Genomic DNA, 22,085 nt, shown 5'->3' with positions numbered 1-22,085 from the left:
ACAAAAAGTGAAGATGGGGCTGGAAAAACTCAGACCTGAACTGGGTCTCAGCGATTTAGGAATCAACTCACTTGGGCAAAGCGACGATGACAATCCTGACTGCATGTGGGATGCATGGTCACCATTTGCTAAGTGATTGTCACCTTCTTTTTTGAAGGAAGGATCAGTGAGAGAAGGTGAAGATCAAAATAATCTGCCTGGTAAAATGGGAGAAGGGATGATTTTTCCACACAAAGGCAGGAGAGGGCACCAAGCCGGATCACAGTTGAGGTACTGAAAAGGTGATGCTCAATTGCACAGTGACGAGGTGGGACTAACTGGTATTTTCTTGCTTTTATCAACAGGGCGGTTACCATTTCACGTCCATCATGTATTTATATGCCTTTCCTAACTTTCTCTCTCCTTTATACAATTTCCCATAGGATTTAGATTTCACAGTTACTGTCTAAAAGTGAACTCCTTGGAATCTCAAGGGATCTTAAGGTTTGTGGTCGTGTATGCCCAGTGTAACGCTCCAAGTAGTATTTCCTCAAATTGTTGGATCTAGCCTAAATGTTCGTACAGGTTCTTGGATATCCTATCAACACATAAGATGGGCTTCCTTTTGCTTTATAGGCAAGGACATGCATTGAATTTGGCTGCTGTTTCTCAATTTTCACCACAGCTTTGTCTAGGATTTTTGTATTCTGGGGGGATAGACATAAGTATATTTCTTGTGTGAATTTTTGTTATTTCCATGAGCAGATCTGTCACTATTTTGGGTAATTCAAAGTGTTGTTTTTAATACATGCATTGATCTTTACAATGTACTCTCTGCATGACTCTGTGGCAGTCATTTTCATACACTTTCAGCTGATGATTATAAACAATCCAGAAAACAACTTCAGACCTTAACAGTTACTTGCAGAAGTCTTCAAAAGAACTGATGTACCCAAATCTGAGACTGTGGTCCAAAATACCCCTGCCCAGCTGTAGGACATGCCTAGAGCTTGTTTGATGGCTCACTGTTCATTAGTATCTCCAGCTGTCCAAAATCCTGCTCTTGCTTGTGACTAGGAGTGTCCCAGACTCAAGTCCAGTCACAGGCCAAGAACAGAGTCCTGCTCCTGCCAGTGCCTGAAGGATCCGACCTTGTTGGCTTTGTTGGAGCAATGTTGAGTCTAAGCACCCCACGACAGGTGGTTCCTCCCCACACTGCGGGGTACTGAAGATGTCTTACTTTAGACATTGGATAGTAGAGGTTTCTTTACATCTTAGAGGCTGAATGCTTGTGAGGTGGAAGATGATTGCCCCAGTAGTCTAGTAATCTAGTAATCTAGGTAATCTAGTCCATGCAACTCTGATCCTTTCACCAGTGAAGAACTAGCCTGAGATCCAGAGCATAGAGAATTTGATGAACTTTCCGTCCTGTGTACCTGAACCTTTCTCTTTTTTGCCTTGAACATTTTATGCATAACAATCCCTAATTGATACCACATGAAGTGGTTAAACGGAGTGATATGTGCTCTGATGAGGTTAACTTTACGAACTAACATGTTGGGAAATGGCTTCTCATCTGATGTAGTGTTTATCACTGCCAGAGTGAAACAGCTAGAGACATAGTCAGGCAAAGTGCTTCAGAAAGAGCCCTTCCAGTTAAAAAGGACGGGACATTCCTTGATCTGTTAGAGTTCATCCCGTTTCATCCCTCTAGGATGCCAGAGTTGTGGTCTGTTATCTTCTCCAAGTGGCCATGAGCTGAGGGAGCATCTTAAGTGTGCTGAGATGAGGGATACAGTCATTTGGGCCAAGCCTGGTGGTGTTTGACAAGATTCGGAGCACAGATTTATGATGTAAGGCGGGTTTTTTTTAAAGCAGCAACGGCAATAAACCAGTGTAAGGGGTTATAGGAGAAGTGATATATGTTCACTTTCTTTCATTGTCAGACTGATGCTTTGGCCAAACCTCCCTTCTGGTAGTCACTACAGTAACTGCAATGCCCCAGCCAGCAGGAAGCATTGGGATAACCTAGTGGTCCCTTCTACGAAGATAAAATCTTAGGAATGAACATTAAGTGCAACCAGAGAAGCGCCTATCAACTTTGTCAGCAAACATTAGGTCCAAACCAAACCCTGAACTATCTTACCGGCAACCAGATGAGGCCAGTGTCATGTACCGCCCAGCCAACCAATGATGCTGCCACATTCACAGAGTGGGGCACAGTTACCGGCCACCTGACAACTGTGCTCCAGAAAGCAGCACGTGCAGGGCTGTCCCTGTGCACTTACACAGAGATGGCCAGCCTTTGGAGACTGTGGGGAAGCAGAGCAAAGGAAAGGCCCCATCCAAAATCTGTGCATCAGACAAAACCTTCCTCAGCCCAAACAGAGGTGCTGACAGATGCCCTCCTAGGGAAGCCAGCAGAGGAATTTCTGCCCTGCCCACCGAAAGGCAGTTAGCCGACCACAAGCTTTCTCCAACCCTGTAGTCATGTAGGAAGCGGTAATGAGCCTGAGCAAAGCTGTGTCCCACTGCGGCCTCACTGTTCCCAGGACCCATGCTAACAAGCTTAAAATTTAAGGCTAGTACCTGCACTGCAGCACATTGCAGGCGCTTTGCTTGTATCCCAAGGTCTCTTCCATTATTGTCTCCATTTCAGTAAGGCCACTGGGCCATGAAGTTTGCTTAAGGGAGTGAACTCGTTTTAATGCAGGATAGCGCTCTCTCCCGGTGCTGAAGAGAACGCTCCTCTTGGAGCTGCAGCAGTCAGTCCTGCTGCTCATCAGCAGAGCAGGCCACCCTGGTTAGCATGTTCCTGCAAGCCTAATTTTTGGAGCATTTCTTCTAAGGACTCGTCTCTTTTACTAACCCAGGCTTAACCTCTCTGTGGCTCACCCAAGAGTGAGGGAGCCGTCATCGACCACAGTCCCTCTCTGGTGTATGCTCAGGTTTTTTGCCTGATATTATCACCTAAAAGGAGAAAAAGGATCACAAACCGATTTCAGCCTTAGCCCATTTACACTGTAATCTCTGTCTCGGTGATAAGAGGACCTTACAGTAGTTCTCACAGTGCGACTCCAATGCTTTCTGTGGTGCTGTATGATTAGAGCAAACTTTAACCTCCCACTTGTGTTGCTGGAAATTTGAATCCTGAACTAACTTCTCCTTGTTGCTCCCCTCACAATTTTCTTTTAGGACAAAATTGCCTTAGGCATGGGACACAACTTTCTATGTAAATTAGAGAGCTGCTTTAAATGTATGATGGAAACTGCTGCACAAAATACAGGAAAAAATAACGCTGTCAGGTGGTCTCGCAGGGGCAGAACCTGACGAGACTTGGGGTTGTTATGAGTGAGCACAAGTCCAGAGCTGCCTTTCCAACCCTCCGTCTTGCCACTGGCTTATGCCAAGTAAACCTAACCTATTCATTTCCTTCGTTACTCTGCTGCAAAAGTTAAATATTACTTTGATCTGAGACACACATAGGCTTTCTAATGTACATCAACCCATTTGATAACACTTTTTTTGCTGATTTATTTTTCTTTTTTAAATGGAAATGTTAGTATTATACAGTCTGTAGGGTGGATGCAGTGCCTGAGTGCCCTGTGATGTGATCCTGGTTTCCATCCACAGGGTCCCCAGGTTGGGGTCAGACCATTGGGGCAGTATCAGAGGGTGCCAGCCCCCCCTGCCACCTCTATGCCCTGGTCACCCAGACGGGGAAAGCAGGAGCCAGGAGTGGGGTCACACACTTTACGCTTGTGCTACCGTGGAACTGGGTTGCTGTTAGGCTCATACCTGGTCCTAGGGGCAAGGAAGTACTCCCAAATCCAACAGCTCAGATATAGCCAAAAATCCCTAAATAAATAGCTTTATTCACTTTGGGACTTAACAATTACATATATGTTCATAGGCACTTATTTTATACAACTGTAAATTGGGGGGGGGGGGAGGGGAGAGAGAGATGCTCGCTGCAATGCTTCAAGTTGAAGCCCTACAACTTTAGCATGTATCACAGATCTTACTTACCTAGCTCAACAAAGGTGTGAGAACATTACACTGATAACGCATATAAAGCACCGACCACTAATTATAATTACTACTAAAAATTTTTAGACTCCTTTGAAATATGGAAGCTATGTCACATTTCAGTCATCCACCTAATTATTAGTGAAGAAACATTTGTCCACCAGTGTGTTCATTAAATATTTTGGAAAAAAAAAATTAAATAGCTACTAGTGTGTTGCTTGGAGAAAACAACTTATTCTAATAGGTAATACAAAGCTCAGGATAATAAACATTTTGTCCCAAATAGCAAGGAAATTCTTCCAGTGTTCAAGAATTGAAGATCAGAAACCTGCAAATCAAAGTGAAATTAAAAAGTGGTCTTACTAGTGAATGATTTTTGAGTCTGTTTATTTTGTTGTTAATGAGTAAACCTCACCAAATATTCAGAATGAATACATCCTACTGGATCACCTTTGTAATCTTTTTTAAAGATTTTAAAGTTAGTGCACAGAAAAAGCATGGTGTAAATCATCACAGATCCTCTGGTATCAATGGAGAAGCACACTTGTGTTATCTGAAGATGTGCCTCATGCTGCACATTCGAATGAATGTATATGACAGTGCAGCCAATGACAATACCTGAACTGAAGCATTTATTCAGACAGGCTCAAAAAGGAGCACAGCTAATAGAACCTGAAAACTGAAAATCACAATGTTTTGAGCAAAGGGACCTGGAAAGCTTAGGAATGCGGGAAAAAAAAATGATAGAATGAAATTAATTTAGGAAAAGTGTAGGTGGGTACAAATACGACAAAATAGTCTGTAGGACTGGAAGGCTGTGAAGACCAACAACCTTCAAAAAACATTGCATCAAAAGAAATACCATAGAAAAAGATTTAGAGCTGCTGTTGAATAAGAAACACTAATTAATGAACTTTGAATATAATAAAACCACAAAAAAAGCCCAGGAATTCTGAGTTCCCCACTCAAAAGCACCACACCATGGTACAGAGCTTAGGAGGTCTTTCCTGTGAATGCAGTTTAACAATAATTAAGACAGTTGGAGGTTTTTCCTTGCTTTCTGTAATCCTCTGTGGCTCTGATGGAAAATGATTTGGGGCATCATGGTTTTTATCAGAAAGAAACTGACAAGCTGGAAGCTGTATACAGAACAGGAACAAAAAACCGTCGGGGACAGAGAAGAGAGTGTGTGAGAGAAAGCTAAAGTAGATGAATATATTCAGTTTGATTTCAGACATCTGAAAGGCATTAGCACCGAGGCTGGAAGGTATTTCACACACAGCTGAGAGACCTAGATGAAATTACAAAAGGGACAAATTATACTGAAAATCCATACTATTTCCTAGTCAATAGCTGTATCAGAAGGGGAATAAATTCCTAATGAACCGGTAAAAGCCTGTTGCTCTGGATATTTGTTGCCAAAAATTGTGCAGTCCTTGCAGAGGTAACGGTCAATGAGGTCTTTCTCCCATTAGAACTTGTCAGATTCTCTGGTATACTTGAGAGTAACATAAACTCCCAACAGTTTAAACACTGCTCAAAGAGCCATCAGCCTTGCCTTAACATGCTAGCATTTTGAGTGCAAATTTAATGCAGTTGCCACAGGAAGCTTAGTCATGAGGCCCCTCGTTTGTAATATACAGCTCTCCCTAATATGCTGCAGTAGATAAAGCAGCTGGTAAAGCCTGTGGGTTTTCTGGGTGTATCTGAAAGTTTCCATGGTAACAAATGTGCAGCACCAGAAGCAAAGAGCCCTGAAACTTAAAGCTGATGTTTATGAGTTTTTTAATACAATAATAAATTTTTGTGATTCTCTATTTTCATGATTCTGCATTTCTGACCATCTCCAGGATCATACGGAGAATGGCGATCAACATTAGCGCAATAACTGATGCTAAGTATTGCGTACCTGAAAACACAAGATAGTTTCAAGTCCCTACATCTAATTCTTGTAACTGGAAGGTGAGGGAAACCATAGCACTCGTGACGATTTCTAGCATGTTGAGGTAGCAAAGCAGGGCTTCCTCAGGAAAATCCAAACTCGCAAACTGCTGCAGTTCTGTTGACGGAGACTAAGGCAAGAGGCCAGGCGGTGGTGACGGGCATCAGGTGATATGATGGACACATGCCTGCTCAGCCTGGGCTTTGTGGCCACAGGGAGCTCAGGCAGTTGGTCACTGATGGACGACGTGCCCTTCCCCTGGCCACAGTGCAGCACTGACAGGCCTCTGAAAGCATCAGCCCTGGCTGCAGGCAGAGGGAAGCCTGAGGAGCAGGGATGGGCGGAGAAGCCAAAATAATACACTTCATGCTCAGCAGGTCTGAAAAGTCCAATGCTTTTTAAAGCCTTTCTTATCTGTGCAGCAGCCACAAGCATTTGAAGTCCCATTGACTGCCTGGAGTTCCACCAGAGGTGTTTCTCAGGAGCTCATGTGGATAAGGATTTTTTTTTCTAAGCTGAAAAAAAAATCCCAAGCGTTGTCATGCAAAAAGCAGGAGGTTCAGCCTTCCCTGAGCTCAGGAGTTTTACAGCTTGTGCCCGTCCTTTTTGAATATAATCTGTTGTTGCATTCGCCTTTGCCTCCTAATGGTACGCCTGTGTTGGACTGCCATCTCATCATCAGCCTTTCCAGACAGACAATTGGAGATCTGTGCCCTGGGAATCTGTAACACTTGTTTCAGATCAGAAAAGAAGGGCATATTGTTGTCAGACTGGAAGCTAATAACAAAATGTTTGTTCTGCTGCTTACATTGGCTTTGTAAAGCTTGCCTTTCAGGGTGGCAAATCTGGTTGCTGCACAGGCCCTGTAAAGCCATCACTACTGCTCCAAATGTATGATGCAGTGTATGTATTTCTTCTGATCTGCAAATCAGAGGGACACATTTGATTGAATTAACATCACTGCTACCGGTCCACAAACAGCATAGACTGTCAGAGGCATACACAGAGCTAGAACGCTTTGTCTCTGATTAGAGGAGCTGAACAGCATCTCTGGCCGTAGAGAGACGGTGCTGCTCAAAACGCTGTGTCAGTGGATCACAGGCAGCTTTCCACCTAGTCACTGCACAACCTTCCCTGGGGCAGGGAGCAGGACTGTTTCACATCCGCAGTTTATCAGCTGGAAACGAGCATAAATCTGTCCTGGAAGAAATGAGGCGAGGCCTTTCTGTTTCTGCAACAGCTAGCATATTTTCTCCACCGGGTTTGTGTTTGCTCAGAGGGCAGTAATTGCACTTCTTTTTTCTGAAGAGCTGAACTCTGCTGTTGTTCATTGAATGGAGAATATGCAGAATCTGAACGTCTTTCAGAAACTATAATAGGAAATATTTCTCTGCTACTGTTTAAAGACACTTTAGGGCGACTGTTCCTAGGCCAGGTTCTGCTAGTCTTATTTACGCGTGCCTGCTCACAGTTTCCCTGTTCTGCCAATCCTACCCAACCAGTGTTTTCTGTGTTCCCTCTGCTGGCTCTGCAGCAGCAGTTCACTAGCAAGCACAGTTAGCATGAGCTGTGCACAGCAAAGGTGTCTTGCCATGAGACAGCCACTAGATTGTTGTTAAAAGCACGCAGGATAATGTCATCTCCATGCAAAACTGTAAAAAGAAAAAAAAATGTTGGGTAAATGGAAAAAGAAGGTAAAATTAGTACAAAAAAAAAAGATGTATTTGCAAATTTGTAGGCATTTACAAATAAAACTGAAGGCTTTAAAAAAAAAAAGTAAAAGCTGCAAAAAAATTGTTCAGTGTCCTCTTCATCACATCTGGACAATCAGATTAAGGCATTGTGTGAAACAGGGGACATAAGCGAATTTCCCATCTTTAATGGCATGCACCACATTTGTCCCATCATTAGACATGATAAACCAATGAGAAAGAGAAAGCAAGGGGTAAAACCACTCTTTGTCATGCAGCTTCTCTTACACATTCACTGCAGTGTGGGATTTTTCAAAGCTGCACATGTGCCGACGGACACTGGCTGGTGGGCGAGAACTCTGGCTGCCTCTTCCTGAAGATTGAAAAGAAAAAGACACCCAGTGAGTGGTTATACACATGTGCACACATGGTGGCTATACCACTCAATAGGGTGCCTGTCCCTCACCTTCGCCTAAGGGTCACTGTGGGCTTTCCCATTTTTTCTCCTCTTGCTTATTGTGCCAGTCGCCTCGACTTGCACACAGGTTTCTCCTTGGCTCCGGTTTTGTTTAAAATAGGTTCCCATGGTGTTTGTCCCTGCTTCCTCTGCTGAGCCCTGATGCACTTCACATACCAGATGGCAAGGGCTGCTGTGCATTTAGCTGTCAGTGTCACTTCTGCCCTGGTATTCCCAACACAGGGTGAAATGATGAAAAAGGAGCATCTGCCTTTCGCATTTATTTACAAAAGCATCACCAAAAGGCTGTGTTGATGGACTTTTTAATATATACTCAGCTCCTGCTTTTCCCTGTCTCTTATTCCCATAATCTGCTTTCCTAAATGTTTCCTTTCTTCCAATTTTTAGCTCTAGCTGAATAGTCACTAGCTTTCACTATATGTGATTTCACATTATGTGCTTCTTTTTTCTCGTGGAAAATTTGGCCTTATTGAGGTAGACACAGAATGAAGAGTCTCCTAGATGCTCTATCTGCAATGCTAATTCCAAAAGGGATTGCAGATTGCAGTCTTGGCCACCAATATAAGAAAATTTCTGCTTAATTTTTCTCCTCTTCCTTACCCTATCAAGTGGATGCAAGCTCTCATTTGTCTTCCCCAGTATCAATAAAAATATACATACACACACGCGCGTGCTTTGACAAAAATCTCAGATAGTTTTGCACATGGAATGCGTCAATGAATTTCTGCAAAAAAAACTTGTCATTGTATTGCAAATAAAATGCAAATCAAAATTCAGCATTTCTTCCCATCAAACAAACAATCATAGTGCATGCTTGCCAGACTTCTGTTTACCTCAAAACAACAGATTCATGGATGGTATGTGCATGTACTATGTACTCAGTACAGCTGCTAATGAGCCAAACAAGCCATTCTTCTCATCACATACTAAAGCACAGGAGCACAGCGTGATGTACACAGAATACATGCATACCCATTTTGGAGAGGTAGATGCCTTGAGATGACTTCTGAACTATTATGAATAAAACACAAATAAGACATACTGCTGAGCAATTTTGTAAACCTACTCACTTTGAAGTCTCTAGAATAATTAAATTCCTTACCAGGTGTAAGGAGATATCTGAGATTTGACAATTTAAAGACGATCATGATTAGGAACTTAGCTACCATGCTCTTTCCTACACCCTATTAAAGTTACAGAGGTTATTAAGATTCTGATTGCACAGAATATCCAACATTTCTACAGACCTACAGTTTTCTTCATCTATTGACAGAACAAGAGCTTTCTAGTTTCTTTGCTTGCTTTCTTAAAAATCAGAGATTAGTACTTTATTCAGTCACAGGAACTAATTTTACAAAACAAGTAGCAACATGCAGTTAATTATCTGAGAGAAAAATCCAGTTCTAAATGTATTTCACACAGGCGCAGTGCTGTATGCACGGTGGAGAGCCCTGCTCAGGAACCCTGGAAAAGGTGGAAGACGCTTGATTCAGAGCAGTGCTCGGGACCTGGCTCTTTCTGAGCCAACAGGCTTTACCAGCTATCACCCCTCAGCTACTGCAGTACTGCAGTTCTGGTTTGCTTAGCTGCATCCCTTGTTTCCCCCCTCCCCATATTTTTTCTTATTCAGACGTACCCCCGGAGTGAGTTCAGAGCATTTTGCTCTCCAAGCTTTGGGCATCTGTAGGACTTGTCATGAAAACATCCTATGTGGAAGGAAGAAGCCTGCTTCCTCAGGCAGTCCAAAATGCTTCCTAACATGTTCAAAATACAGTGAGCTCTTTTCTTACCGTGGCTGTAGTTGTGCTCCTCAGCCAAAATCAAACACAGATATTACATGTAACAACCCCCAAATGCCTCGCCAGGTTTGGGTTCTGTGGGAGGCTGTTAAAATGCTGCCAAGCTCCATCAAAGCAGTGGTCTGCCTTTTGGTCAAGGTCAAGGGGGAACCTTATATGGTGATATACAGCATGTACACTACAGAAATCAGCTCTAAATCTCAGGGTTCAGGCTTCAGTAGAATTTGGATTTGGATTTATAGAGAAATTTGGATTTATCGTGTAATGGGAAATGTAGTGCATGTGTTGGTTATGCTTCAGTGAATTATTTTGCAATTATCAAATCATCGTCAACTACATAAATAATAATACACGCTTTTGAAGCATTCAGTTTGAAGTATCCTTGTAGGCTTGCTTTGTTTTACTAGTAGTTTATGCTAATACTGCACAGCCCTGATCTCTGTACCTCTCTTTTTTCCTTCTATTCTTAATTATGACAATGTAACCTCTCCCTCCCAGCCTTGCAGTCAGTGAGGGAACTTCACATACGTTTCTCTGGTTACCAAAAAATTAGGTAGCCTGCCCATCTTTACAACGTGAGGATTAATGGGTCGTTTTGGGGGCAGTCTTCTCGAGGGTAATTCCTGCTGAGTTAAGGATGGTTATTTGTATCCTCAGCCCAGAGGCAGGATGGATCTTCTGTGCATTTGAAGGAGGAGTTGGCATACCATCATGAAAATGTCTGAACTGCTTTCTAACGAATCCCTGGGTGCAATAAGAGGGAATCTGGCAGAGGAAGCAGGGTGGCAATGCAGAGGGTTCCTGAAGGAAGTGGATTAATTGCTTTACTTTATGTTCTTTGGAGCAGAAAAATGCTTCTAGCCAGTCGTTCAGCACTCGGGGTAGGTAACAGGCATGTTGAAATCTGCAGCAAGGAATATAAAGGATCTGAGGGAAGAGTCACTCTTGCCACTATTTTTTCTCTTAAGTGTAAATGAATCATCCCACGAGGCAAACAGCTGTGTCAGGATTGTAGGAAAGTGTAAATTGCTATCCGTAATGTTTTATATCTGAACAGCTATGAAACTAGAAACGTTCACCTTCTGCTCTGGATTACTCTCTCTGCTCATCCAGACTCCCCAAACAAACACAAATTGAATGAATCTGTCTGGCGTCCAAGATAACTGAAGTGCAGGACGCTGTGTTACCTATCATCTGAAGCCACAGTCAGAGATCCTCCACACTAGATGCTCTCCAAGCTGTAAGAAAAGCTTTCCTCACAGTCAAAAACATACAGAAAAGCACAGACCCAGATTTTACACAATCTAATCTAAAACAACTGATCATCAATAATAATATTAGGAAGATAGCAAGGTGGGGAGGAAATTCAAGAGAAGTGATGATGGCACGATGCTGATACTTAGGATGGTAGCCCTGACTCATTCCCTAGTTTTTAAGAATTTATGTATAACCTCTAGCTTTAATACAGGAAAAGAGAAGCTTTGTGCCATGTGCCCTGTGGCACACTGCCATCACATCCTAGAGTATTTCCTGCTCCAGCATTCAGACTGACCGCCCTCCGCACTCCCAAGAGACAGCTCAGCAACACCACAAGCTTTCTAGCCTGCTTTTCACCTCCTCAACCACCCTGCAAGGTGACTGGGGAGGTAAGCGCACTTTGTATGTAGAACCAGATCAGTAAAGTGCTCAACCAAACACTCATCCCAAACTCTCTTGCCTCTCTAAATCTAGCATTTTCCTAGGCAGAAGCATGTTCATCTTCTGATGTTTTTGCCCTTGAAAGGTCAGGTTTTGCGTATGGTTGTCATGGCTGGATCAAAAGGTATCTACAGAAACAGAAGCAAGGCCACGTCCTTTTCCTCTAGGAAGAGGAGCTGAATTTTCAGTACCTTTTGTATGAGCCAGGATCTGATAGAAGATTTCTGCAATGTATTTCATTAAGCCAATAAAGGAGGTGGGAAGATGGACAGGTTTTCAGTACAAATTAATTTTTAAAACACAAGTCCTGAATCCCAAGCTCAGTGATGGTTGGAAATAATTGCTCTGAGTTTTAACTTAATTATGCTAATCAATGGTGCAGTGACAGTTTTTGGAGAGGAGGAAGTCATTAAAAGCTGTGAAGCAAGGAGCACGGCAAGTAGGAGGGAGGTTACAGGGTCATTGACCCTTGCCAGGCTGAGTGAGACATACAGATAATCATCCCCCGTGGAGGAGCAGAAGGGATTTCATAGCACACCCTCTCTGTTGCGGTGTGAGCATCTGCCGAAGAGGACAGAGGGGTCACTGTCACTAAGGAGAACATAATCCCAGTAGGATGCCTAGAAAGACCCAGGCTTGAGCTGCACGGTGGAGACCGATCTCAGGCTGCACTTCAGGTCACCCCAGGCCAGCAGGAGCCAGCTGTGCGCCCAGAGCTGCTCCAGCCCTCCCCAGCTGCCCCCTCCTGCTGCTCCACCCGCCCCTCCATGCCAGCACAACCCTTGGTGCAATTGCTCAATCAACTGGCAGGGAATGACAGGGACAGCTAAACCAGAAAAAGAAAGGGAAAAAAAAAGTCAGTTTCCCGCTCCAGTTCACAGCATGGCTGTCCAGGCTCTTGTCCCTGCATAGTTGAAGGGACAGCATGGGGGAAAGGAAGGCTTTGGGTGTCATTTCTGGCTTAGGGCAGCTTAAAGCATTTGTGGATTTACGGGCTATGATAGTCCAAAGTAGCTGCAGGCAAATCTCTTGGCTGTCCGGGATGGTGACAGGAGAGATTTTTGATATAATTTATATAATCCTATGGATTAAGAAATGTGTAGAACCTTAGGTTTCAGAGGATATGAGAAAGTAAAGGAGGAAGGACTGCTCACTGATGGGGGAGCACAGAGATGCCTGGGGTCACACCTTGTACCATGTGGGAGCCTGTACTGCCCAGACACGTGAGCTCCTGCAGCCCACGCATGCGAGCCCCCGCTCCACACCCACGCGAGCTCCCACGACACCCCGGTGAGCCCACGCTGCGCACATGCCAGCTCCCGAGAATCCTTGGGGAGCTGCTGGGTGGCTTCTGCACGCTGATGGCATTAACCTGGCCAGTGGCAGTGCGGGTTAGCAGCCGGCTGGCCCATCCCTGGCAGCCCACGGCTTGGCTCAGCGGGGTTAATGCCACCCACATGCTTAATCTGCTCGCTGGGCATTTTTTGCAGTCGTTGTTGCTGCTGCGACTATGCTTTCAAGCGTAGCCCCTTGTCAGCCCTTGTCAGTCTGCTCAAGGTAGATAATCCCTCTGTGGGGGTTTACACAGACTCTGGGATTTGCTTTTTTTTTGGTTGGTTGGTTGGTTTTGGGGTATTTTGCTGCTGGCTGTCTGGTTAGTTGGCTGGTTTGGGGGCTTTGGGACACAAAAAAATGAGTAACATGGAATAAGTCCCAATTTCAAGACAATCCTTGATCTCGGAATGCAAGCCAGCCGAAATAGCCTGAACTGAGCCTTCTAAAATGATCTAGCTTGTGCCATGAAAGAAATGGCCAGAAGAGAACATAAAAAAAAATTTTCCATGGAAGCAGAGGGCAAGACTAACAAGAGCTTTAAGTAAGAAAGCAACAAGAGCAGACTTTGCTGGCTTTAACACAATAAAGGATAAGGGAAGATTAATAATGCTGGGTAAAGAGAAGGCAGCTATACTGGCCTAGAAGGTGGCTTGCAGATGGGCATTTAAACTGAGCCTGTGGTACTCTGGGGGTACCTAGGACTGATCAGAGTGAAACCACAAACACCAGCAAACCATCTACTAGTGAAGAGCTGCTAGAATCACATCAGGGGGCACTTGTTTTGCTAGAGTTTAAGATCAGCTTTGACATCTACGTCTGTGGTGCTGCAGCACAGCTGAGCTAATCTAATGATTTGCTGCTGAAAGGGACAACTCTCATCTCTGTTCCCCAAACCAGGGGCAGCAGGGACACCTTCTCTGGCGCTGACATTAATGTTTATCTGACCTTGAGATCTGGCTCAAGGACAATCCGGCAGACAATAATTTTATTTTATTTTTTTTTTTGCCTCTCTGTAAGGTCAATTTTACAACGTGGAAAAAAACAACATTCTGCACACCACAAAAGAAGAACCACAGAGCAGAGAAGAGGAAACAGATTAAGAAGAGATAACTGAAGCAGTAAGCTAGAAATGGTAAATTGTTGATAATGCAGTAACAAGAAACCTGGAGCTTTTAGTTTTCAAGTGGGCTTTAAAGTGACAAATTTTGTGATTACTTCTAGCCTGCACAATTGTTTGCTGTTTACAGTGATAATGCCTTTTAACCTATGCTTGTCAGGTGTGGGAGGCTGAATGCCAGAGCACATATATGTTCTGACTTATTTAGCTGACTTGTTATTTCAAAATTAAGTAGTCTTTAACAACTTTAATGTGGAGGCAGATGTTCTACTGATACAATATACTTTCCTTTTCAACCTACACTTAAAGTGGTTTCTTAGGTATAGCAGAGAATGTAGTCTGTGTCGTTGGCCAGGATTATTAGTGACTCTGACTGTAGATGTCTTCTGTGTGGACATTAAATCTGTCATAACATCTGTGTTGCAGTCTTCCAGACCTGGGCCTGGAAACCTCAAACAAAGATCTGGTGATGATCATTTTGCCCTTTCAGAGTCTTTGGGGCACAGAGCTGATAGCTGGGAGAACAGCGGAGAACGTGGTCAGATCTCTGCTCTGGCAGCGAATGGTACTCTGTGCATTTGGGACAGATGGAAAACTGTATAAGAAGGTAGGTGAAAAAAAAACCCATCAAACCGTGCTAGCTAAAAAAAATCAAAGTCAAGCAGGAAGCAGAGATGGAGATTTTGAAACTACTCGTCGCTTTACAAACTCTTAAGTCACAAGTCATCATAGACAAAAATAAAGAGAAGAAAGAAAGTTGCTCCATTACAAACATCTGTGGGACAGGCATTTAGCAAAGACTACATCCAGATTATGGACTAAGTGGTGCACCAGAAGTTAGCCTCTGCTTTGCCATGCATCGTATCCAGCACCAGACTCTCCATCTTCTGTGTTCTATGAAAGTGATGTGAAAATTGGAAAAATTAGGATGGCATTAAATGTTGTAGGAGGTAGTACAGGTGTTTGTAAGTGAACGTGTCTGAATTTTGGGGTATTTTAAGAAAAATGGGCTTCTGCAGGTGCCTGGCTACTGTGCTGTGTCCTCTCCCTGCAATAACTGGAACTCAGCTGCTGCTGCTGCTAAGGCACAAATGTGTGCAGGCTGGGATCTTACAAGGGCTGGTACGATTGGCAGCGGTTCATGCTGTTGGGGCATATGTAAGCTGAAACTGCTTGACTTTTTTTCCCGTAGTTTAGTAAAAGTCACATTTTGAAAAATACTCCTGACTCTGGGAGCTCAAATAGTTGGGGAGGGGAAGGGAGCTAACCTGAGCTACTGCTGGTGACAAACTTTTCCAAACCCTTCCTTAGGATAGCAAAAGCCATGGAAAGCATCCCCAATTTACAGTGATCATGTAAGTCCAGTCTTTGTGCCTTGACATCATCCTGACAAATTTGCTTTGAAACACATTACTGATCAACTGATGGAGCAATGTGCAGGCCTCTTCCCACAGCAAACAAAATGTATGTGCTACTATCATCCACCAAGGCCTTTGAAGATATTTCTCTAATGAAACATAAAGCAACACTGGACTCAGACTAACGCTATATAATCAGGATAAAACCCTGCTCAGACGATTTAGTTTCTAACAGGGTGGAAAACCATACATGCCTACAGTCCCTTAGCAGAGATGGACCATCGTCTCTCTCTGGGGGTGTGATTCGCCTATGAACTACAGTCTTGCTAAAAATCAGGTGCTCTGTCAGCCTGTGTTTGCAGTGTTTTGCTATGTGGGGCATCCCTGAGCAAAGGGGAACGCTTATCACAGGCAGGGATGAGCTCGGTGGACAAGCCAGAATGCGAGAGGCCTTTCACATCAGTGACAGAGGTAACATCCAAGAGTGCTCTCCTCTTCTTGGGCGCTTAAGTGCTTGTGCGTCCCTAAGCATGAAAAAGGATTAAATAAATTAGCAGTAGTTCTGCATTTCTCACTAGGAACTTTGCACAGAATTGCAGGGGTGAATCAAGAATATTTTGCAGACTACATTTTAATTTGAAGGAAAAAAACCAACCCCTTCTTTATTAACTATATATAAATGTGTATAGGGCTTGTGCTGTTTTATATCCTTATCCTTATCTAGAGAGTATCAGACATCCGCATTATATCCTTTAGTACCCAAATTTTTGTTCACCTCTAAATTAGCTCAAAGATGTATGAAATCACAAGGTGGCTCAGAGAGCACTGAAGAATAAACACTTGGGAAATATCTTGTGTGTTTATTCTCGCAAGTATTCATACCTGAATTATCATGTGTTCATGAAATGTCACAGCTCTGCTTACTGAGAGGAGGTGAATAACTGAGGCACAGGGCTGAAACATCAAACCTTTGAGGACAGGAAGGAGGTAAAATGCATTCTTGACTTAAAAAATCTTAAAGTAGCCTCTTGGAGACTTGTATGTTAGTTCTTTATTCCATTTCCATTTTTAAATGCTGATTTAAATAAATAAATGGCTGTTATGCATTTAAAAATTATATTTCAGAACACTCCCCGCCCTGAACATGGGTTGGTGGGGTTTTTTTTCATAAGTATGTGCTTATGAGAGCCGGAATCTGACTTCTGTATGTAATATAGGGCTTTTAGGTGCTTCTCTAGATGTAGCCTTCAACACCTATTTATTTACCTGACTCTCTTAAATGGAGTAGTTTTCTTCCTTATTTTTCTCACAGAGAGAATTCTAACAAAACCAATGTAAGATTATGGTGCTAAGCAGGTAAACATCACTTGCTTATACCTACATGTGAACGCAATTGTTTGTATCACTCACTGTTGAGTTGGTGTATTTTTGTAGTATCCTAACCGGATTGCTACGACTAGATTTCAGAATAAAAATGCAATAAATAATATATACAAATAGAAAAAATACAAGGAAATGTAATAAGTGATCCAGTCAAGCAAGAAATTAAATTACAAGTGGTGTCCTTATTCCTGTGTTTTATGCCAAGAAAGATACTAGCTTTTCCTAGGATTTCTGTCTGCAGTACTGTGTTTGCTTCGCTTCAGTCAAGAAGCAGAGATTGTGACACATAACTGTAAAGCTCTCCTCTGATGTAGTTGTGTATCTATGCATCACTGTGTTTAAGTAAAGATTCATTATACAAAGCTGCCTGGTGCTACAGCAGTGCCTGTAAGTAAAACAACATGTTGTGATTCAGCATCTTGAGAGCAGCAAAACAAGAGAAGGAGCTGCAAAGCCAAGTTCTCCAAGAGTCCTTTGGTAAAAACCAGGCTGCACTCAGAGATCATTCCTCGGGCTTATGTCCTGTCAAAATCCCCTGGGAGAAGAGAGTTGTGAATATCCATGAAAAGAAAGTGGCAAAACTGCCCTGGACTGGGAACTTCTGAGAAAGGGAGGAAATTACATAAAACCTTACACAACAGCCCTTTCACCTAAAGAGACCATCCAATTAAAATGTGGCTTTGACTGGTGACAAAGAAGAAGCCTGGATGGGAGCCCAGGTGCAGGTACTGTGCCCTGTAAACTAATCCAGTATAACCCGGGTTTTGTCTGAGTGGGGTTTATGCCACTGCTCTTACTGGAGTCCACTGCTAGAACCTCCTTGCTTTTCTTATTTATTTCTCTTAAATGCAGTGTCGGGCAGCCTCTGTTTGGTCACAGAAGGAAACCCAGAGGAATGAGCCTAAACTGCTGGACCTCTTGGCTTGTACTTGACGACAATCATCCCAGTCATGTTGGGTATCTGTCCCCGCCGCTTCCCCTCAGCTTGCTGTGTCATCGGTTATGCGTGTGCTGGGTCTCCCTTTAGCTGGAGGCAATTTGCAAGGAAAACTTAAAGTGCCTTATGCAGCCTTGCCCCTATTTCTTATTAGAAGGAAAAAGTAAATTCTGTGTCTCCAGACTGGTTATATTGTACGTACGTACACAGGCACACAATTTGGTATATAATTTGCTATATGCATTTGCCATCCCTGGTTTATAAAGAAATATGGGTTTTAGTATTCATTTAAATAACTAGAAAGAATGTAAGAGTGGAAGTGACATCTCAGAGTTATTTATTACTGGTTTTGGTGCGTGGACAGAACTACAACATATCTATTAAAGCAAATGCAAATTCAAGGCTACAGAGGACAATATTAGATATAATTACACAGCTCAAATTTAATGGACAAGCCTGCAGCAGGGCTAGAATAAATTTCTATTGGATTATTAAGTTTCAGACTCCCTTATTTTGTGTTTCTTTCCAATTCTTTAACATCAATTGTAAGAGTCCCTTTGGAAACATGTAACTGTCTTCTGGGAATTTTAAATATTCACTTAAATCAATATACTGACAAGGACTGAACAGCTTGACTGAGTTTGTTGAATTTCCTTATTTGAAATTCACATCACATACATGAGAGAACTGGGTAAGAGCTGTTACCTGTCACAGTGCTATGTGTCCTCAAAGTCATTAATGGTTTAAGCCCGGTAAATAGCCCAGCAAAGCCAGCAAACGTACCAACTCCTGAGAGGGAGATGTTTGGCATTAAAATCTTCAACTGTCCCTGTGATAGTTGCTTTCCCAAACAGGCACTGCAATCACAGAAAAGGGTGAAGGACTACACTGCGTACAGAAGCTAGGCAAACGCCAGGGAGGGCTACGACAGGGAGATGGGTTGTGTCAGACCAGGGTGTCGCCTGCCTTCCTTGTGTCAGCTGTGGCACCGGCGAACTACACCAGGGCTACCACGTCGCTATCTGCACTGTGAAGGAAGCAGACTCCTCTATGATATGGCAGGATGCAATGGCGAAACAAGGGCCCCGTAGTTGTGGAGTCCCGTGGCCTGATGGGGAGGCGGGAGCCACACAGCCACAGACCAGCACTGTGCCTTGCACCCCATGGTGCCACCGCGCTACAGAGTCAGCACCGAAAACAGGGCCTGGACATCAACGTTTTATTACTGGGTTACTGAGGAGATCAGATATACAGTGACAGAGAAATTATTTAAATAAACAACCTAACCTGTACCATTTTTCCCACCATCTTTTTTTTTTTTCTTTTTAATCTTTGTAGTATTTCCTACTTGTAGGAGCTTACAACCTTTCTGCCGTTTCAAAACTCTCTTCTATAATACACCTCCCTGCTCTGGGGTAAGCCTCAGCAGTATGGCTGTGCAGGCCCAGTAGGTTTAAGGGCCTTCTTGAAAGCGCCTTGGAATTTGTTATTTTCCAAGGTCTGTAACAGTAAATATAAAGGGCTGTCTTATTGTTTATGAAATACTACTACAGGACATGAGAAGTTTACCCACTGCAACAATTCTCCAAATTGCAAAGCAAGCTAGCCTACCATTTCCCATTAGATTCAGCAATTGTCACTATGCTGGTTTGTCAACACTGTAAGAAGATAAAACTACACTAGACTGTAAACTGTACAACAAGCACTTAAAGATAATTTTTATATGTTGCGGGCTAGGTGACACAATTTAGGACCAAAGAAAATACTTAAATATATTGTAGACTTCTCAGATTGGACTCTTGTCCTGAAGTGCAAGAATTTAACGGTATATTCTGTTTCATAAGAGAAGGTTACAATGGTGACCAGTTATTAATCCTCCTTGCACTTTCCACTAAATTTTCTTATTTCAGATCTTTTGATGGATTTCAGCCAGGCAGAGTGAAATATTCCCTGTGAGGCTGCGCCAGGTTGAGATTGGTTTTGTTCGATTTCACACACTCTAGCCTGCAGAGGTCAGGACAAAAGCCATTGTTTTACTTACATTAAAAGTGTTTTCATGTCTTTTGTTCACACTTCCCTCCCCTCTTGCCTCCATAACGCCCTGCTTAAAGATAGCATATTGACTGCATGGAGCAGTAACGTGAAGGCGAGAAGAGGGAATACTCCTGAGCATTTCTTCCTATGACGAGGCACACAGGTCGGATCAAGTGAGAGGCTGTAAAAGATCTGCATTTGTATGGCTGCAACTGAACATGCAGAACATTTACTCTCTGTTTCTGGAAGCTCCAACTCTTGCCACACTGCACTGTGCATTTGCCTCCTCCCACCATCATGAAAAAACAGTGAAACAAAATGTCCTGCCTTCTGGCCATACTTATGCTAAGATTCCCCTCCCTGCATGTCTGTGGGAGGCTTCGAAAATGAAGGAGCTGAGGAGCCCAAAAGCCTTTGTGGACTGAGTCGCCAAGTGAAATGAGTCCCAGAAAAACACAGCATGTCAGCACAGCTTGTTCAAGATGAAATGGCAACTCAGCAAGTCGGTTTAAAGAGAAAGAGTAACTTAAGAATACCTGGAGATAATTTTATAACTGGCAAGACAAAAAAGCAGATGGTTCCCTAAGCCCTGGTGAGGGAACAGAGACATCTTACTAGAGGTAACCGAGAAACCTGATTTCCAGTTAAATAACTATGTAGGGACCCAGTACAGAGGGAGAGAGGACGAAGAACACGAGCAGGCTCCTGTAAAGCAAACAGGGAGAAGGTACTAAGGGATGTTGGGTTGTCCAGCATCTTCTATTCGAATAAAATAAAGCCATTTTGAGAGATCCTTGGCCCAGGTGACTGCCTGGACGCTGCTTAGAGTGGATGCCTGAAAGAGCAGCCTAGAGGCATGGACTGCCAAAACATGATAAAAAGCTAAATAAAAAGTACACATTTGGAAATATTTAAAAACAACCATTCATTTCTGAGGGCAGACAGCTGAAGGAAAAATAATTGAATGCAAATATATTAAAATTACTAAGGGGGAAGCAGGTGGCTTACACATTAATGTGGAGCCCTGGCCACTGTGTATTGCTAGTTGGCCTTCCTATCAACTCGGATTTTGCTACACAACTTACATTGCCAACTAAATCCTTACTTAGATTCAAAATGCACTAAAATAGTGTACAGATCTAGGGTCTGAACCATAAATTTAAAATAATTTATATGTGAAGACGGAGGCAGCAGCTAAGCATCACTTCCAAACCTGGAGCTAGTTACCCAAAGATGCACAACGAACTTATCCGCTGTGGTCCCCTCTGCAACACTCATCCTTCTCATGCCACTGCAGCCCACAAGAAGCATGGGAGAAGAGGTGAGCCCTGCTTTGTGGCTCAAAGTCTATTTGAAGTGTGTTTGTGGACTCCAGAAAAGCAGCACAACAGATCTGCAGGCTGCAGGCCTGGCTTCAGCCTCCTGCACTTTGAGTAGGGACCATTTAAAGCAGTGGCTGGAGAAGGTGTTTCCTGAGCCCTCCTTAAGATCAGCATCTTCCCTGTCACTGGTTATTTTTTCTGCACATAGTACAGAAAAGAGCATTGCTTCCTCAGGGAAGCAATCGTACAGGCACTACACAGGAGTGCTACTCTTCAAGCTGATTGACCCTCATAGACCAAAGTAACATTTGTGGTCAAGAGCAAGACTAATAATCACAGCAAGATCCATATACGAAAGTTACAATCTCACAGCTAGGGGGGGGAAAAAAAAAAAAAAAAAAAAAAAAAGAAAGATTAAAAATGCTCTCCTAAAAAATGCTGCTATGTCATCATCCTGTAACAGCCAGGATCTCATAACGTCATCAAGCAGCAAACTCCAACAATAAATGAATATATGTCCCCACAAAGCTTCAATAAAAGCAGCAGATATCACTCTCTCTCCATCTCTCCTGATGGAGCTGTTCCATTTTTTATACATATTTAAATATTCATTTGACAAGAGGGAAAGACTGACAGTAACTTGGTACGGAAGACACTCACGAGGGATCTCTCAGACCCAGATTCAAGCTCTCTCACAGAATAATACAAAGTATTTCTCTAGGGTTTGCATCAGGATTTTTTTTCTCTGTTCCAGGACACATTGCTGGACAAGAACAGAGAGAAAGGAGGAGACTTGCTTTGGGACAGTGCATGGTCCAGTTATAGTTTATTGACCTGGGAAGTGAAAGAGATGCTCTTAACCTAAGCGAGTGGGTTAACTAATGGCTGTTGGGGTAAAGTTCCCTCATGCCTTCGTCCCTCCATGGAAAAAAAAAGAACGTACCCCTGGCCCAGAGAGGATCCCTACATCAAAGTTCAATTCT

At 43.1% G+C, this 22,085-nt stretch overlaps 1 protein-coding gene across 9 annotated transcripts in view; it reads right to left on the bottom strand.

Annotated features, from left to right (window-relative positions):
• The window catches only part of GRM1 (glutamate metabotropic receptor 1), a 191,399-nt gene that overhangs the window by 6,482 nt on the left and 162,832 nt on the right, over positions 1–22,085 (bottom strand). For 2 of the 9 annotated variants that reach the window (XR_010070324.1, XR_010070325.1), the window contains exons 9-11: positions 9,092–9,130; positions 7,930–8,014; positions 5,918–7,602 (exon numbers count right to left, since the gene is read on the bottom strand). The exons of 2 other annotated variants lie outside the window; for them this stretch is intronic. Coding sequence is in view for 4 of the 7 variants with exons in the window: in XM_063329251.1 (XP_063185321.1) it covers positions 7,954–8,014; positions 9,092–9,130 (100 nt within the window). In the remaining 3 variants the exon portion in view is untranslated. The remainder of the gene's footprint in view (positions 1–5,917; positions 7,603–7,929; positions 8,015–9,091; positions 9,131–22,085) is intronic. 5 more of the 9 variants (XM_063329251.1, XM_063329250.1, XM_063329253.1 and 2 more) reach the window with 3 other exon arrangements.

Source organism: Chroicocephalus ridibundus, chromosome 3, assembly GCF_963924245.1.
Source record: "Chroicocephalus ridibundus chromosome 3, bChrRid1.1, whole genome shotgun sequence".
Classification (NCBI taxonomy): Eukaryota; Metazoa; Chordata; class Aves; order Charadriiformes; family Laridae; genus Chroicocephalus; species Chroicocephalus ridibundus.
This window is presented reverse-complemented; position numbering and strand designations above follow the sequence as displayed.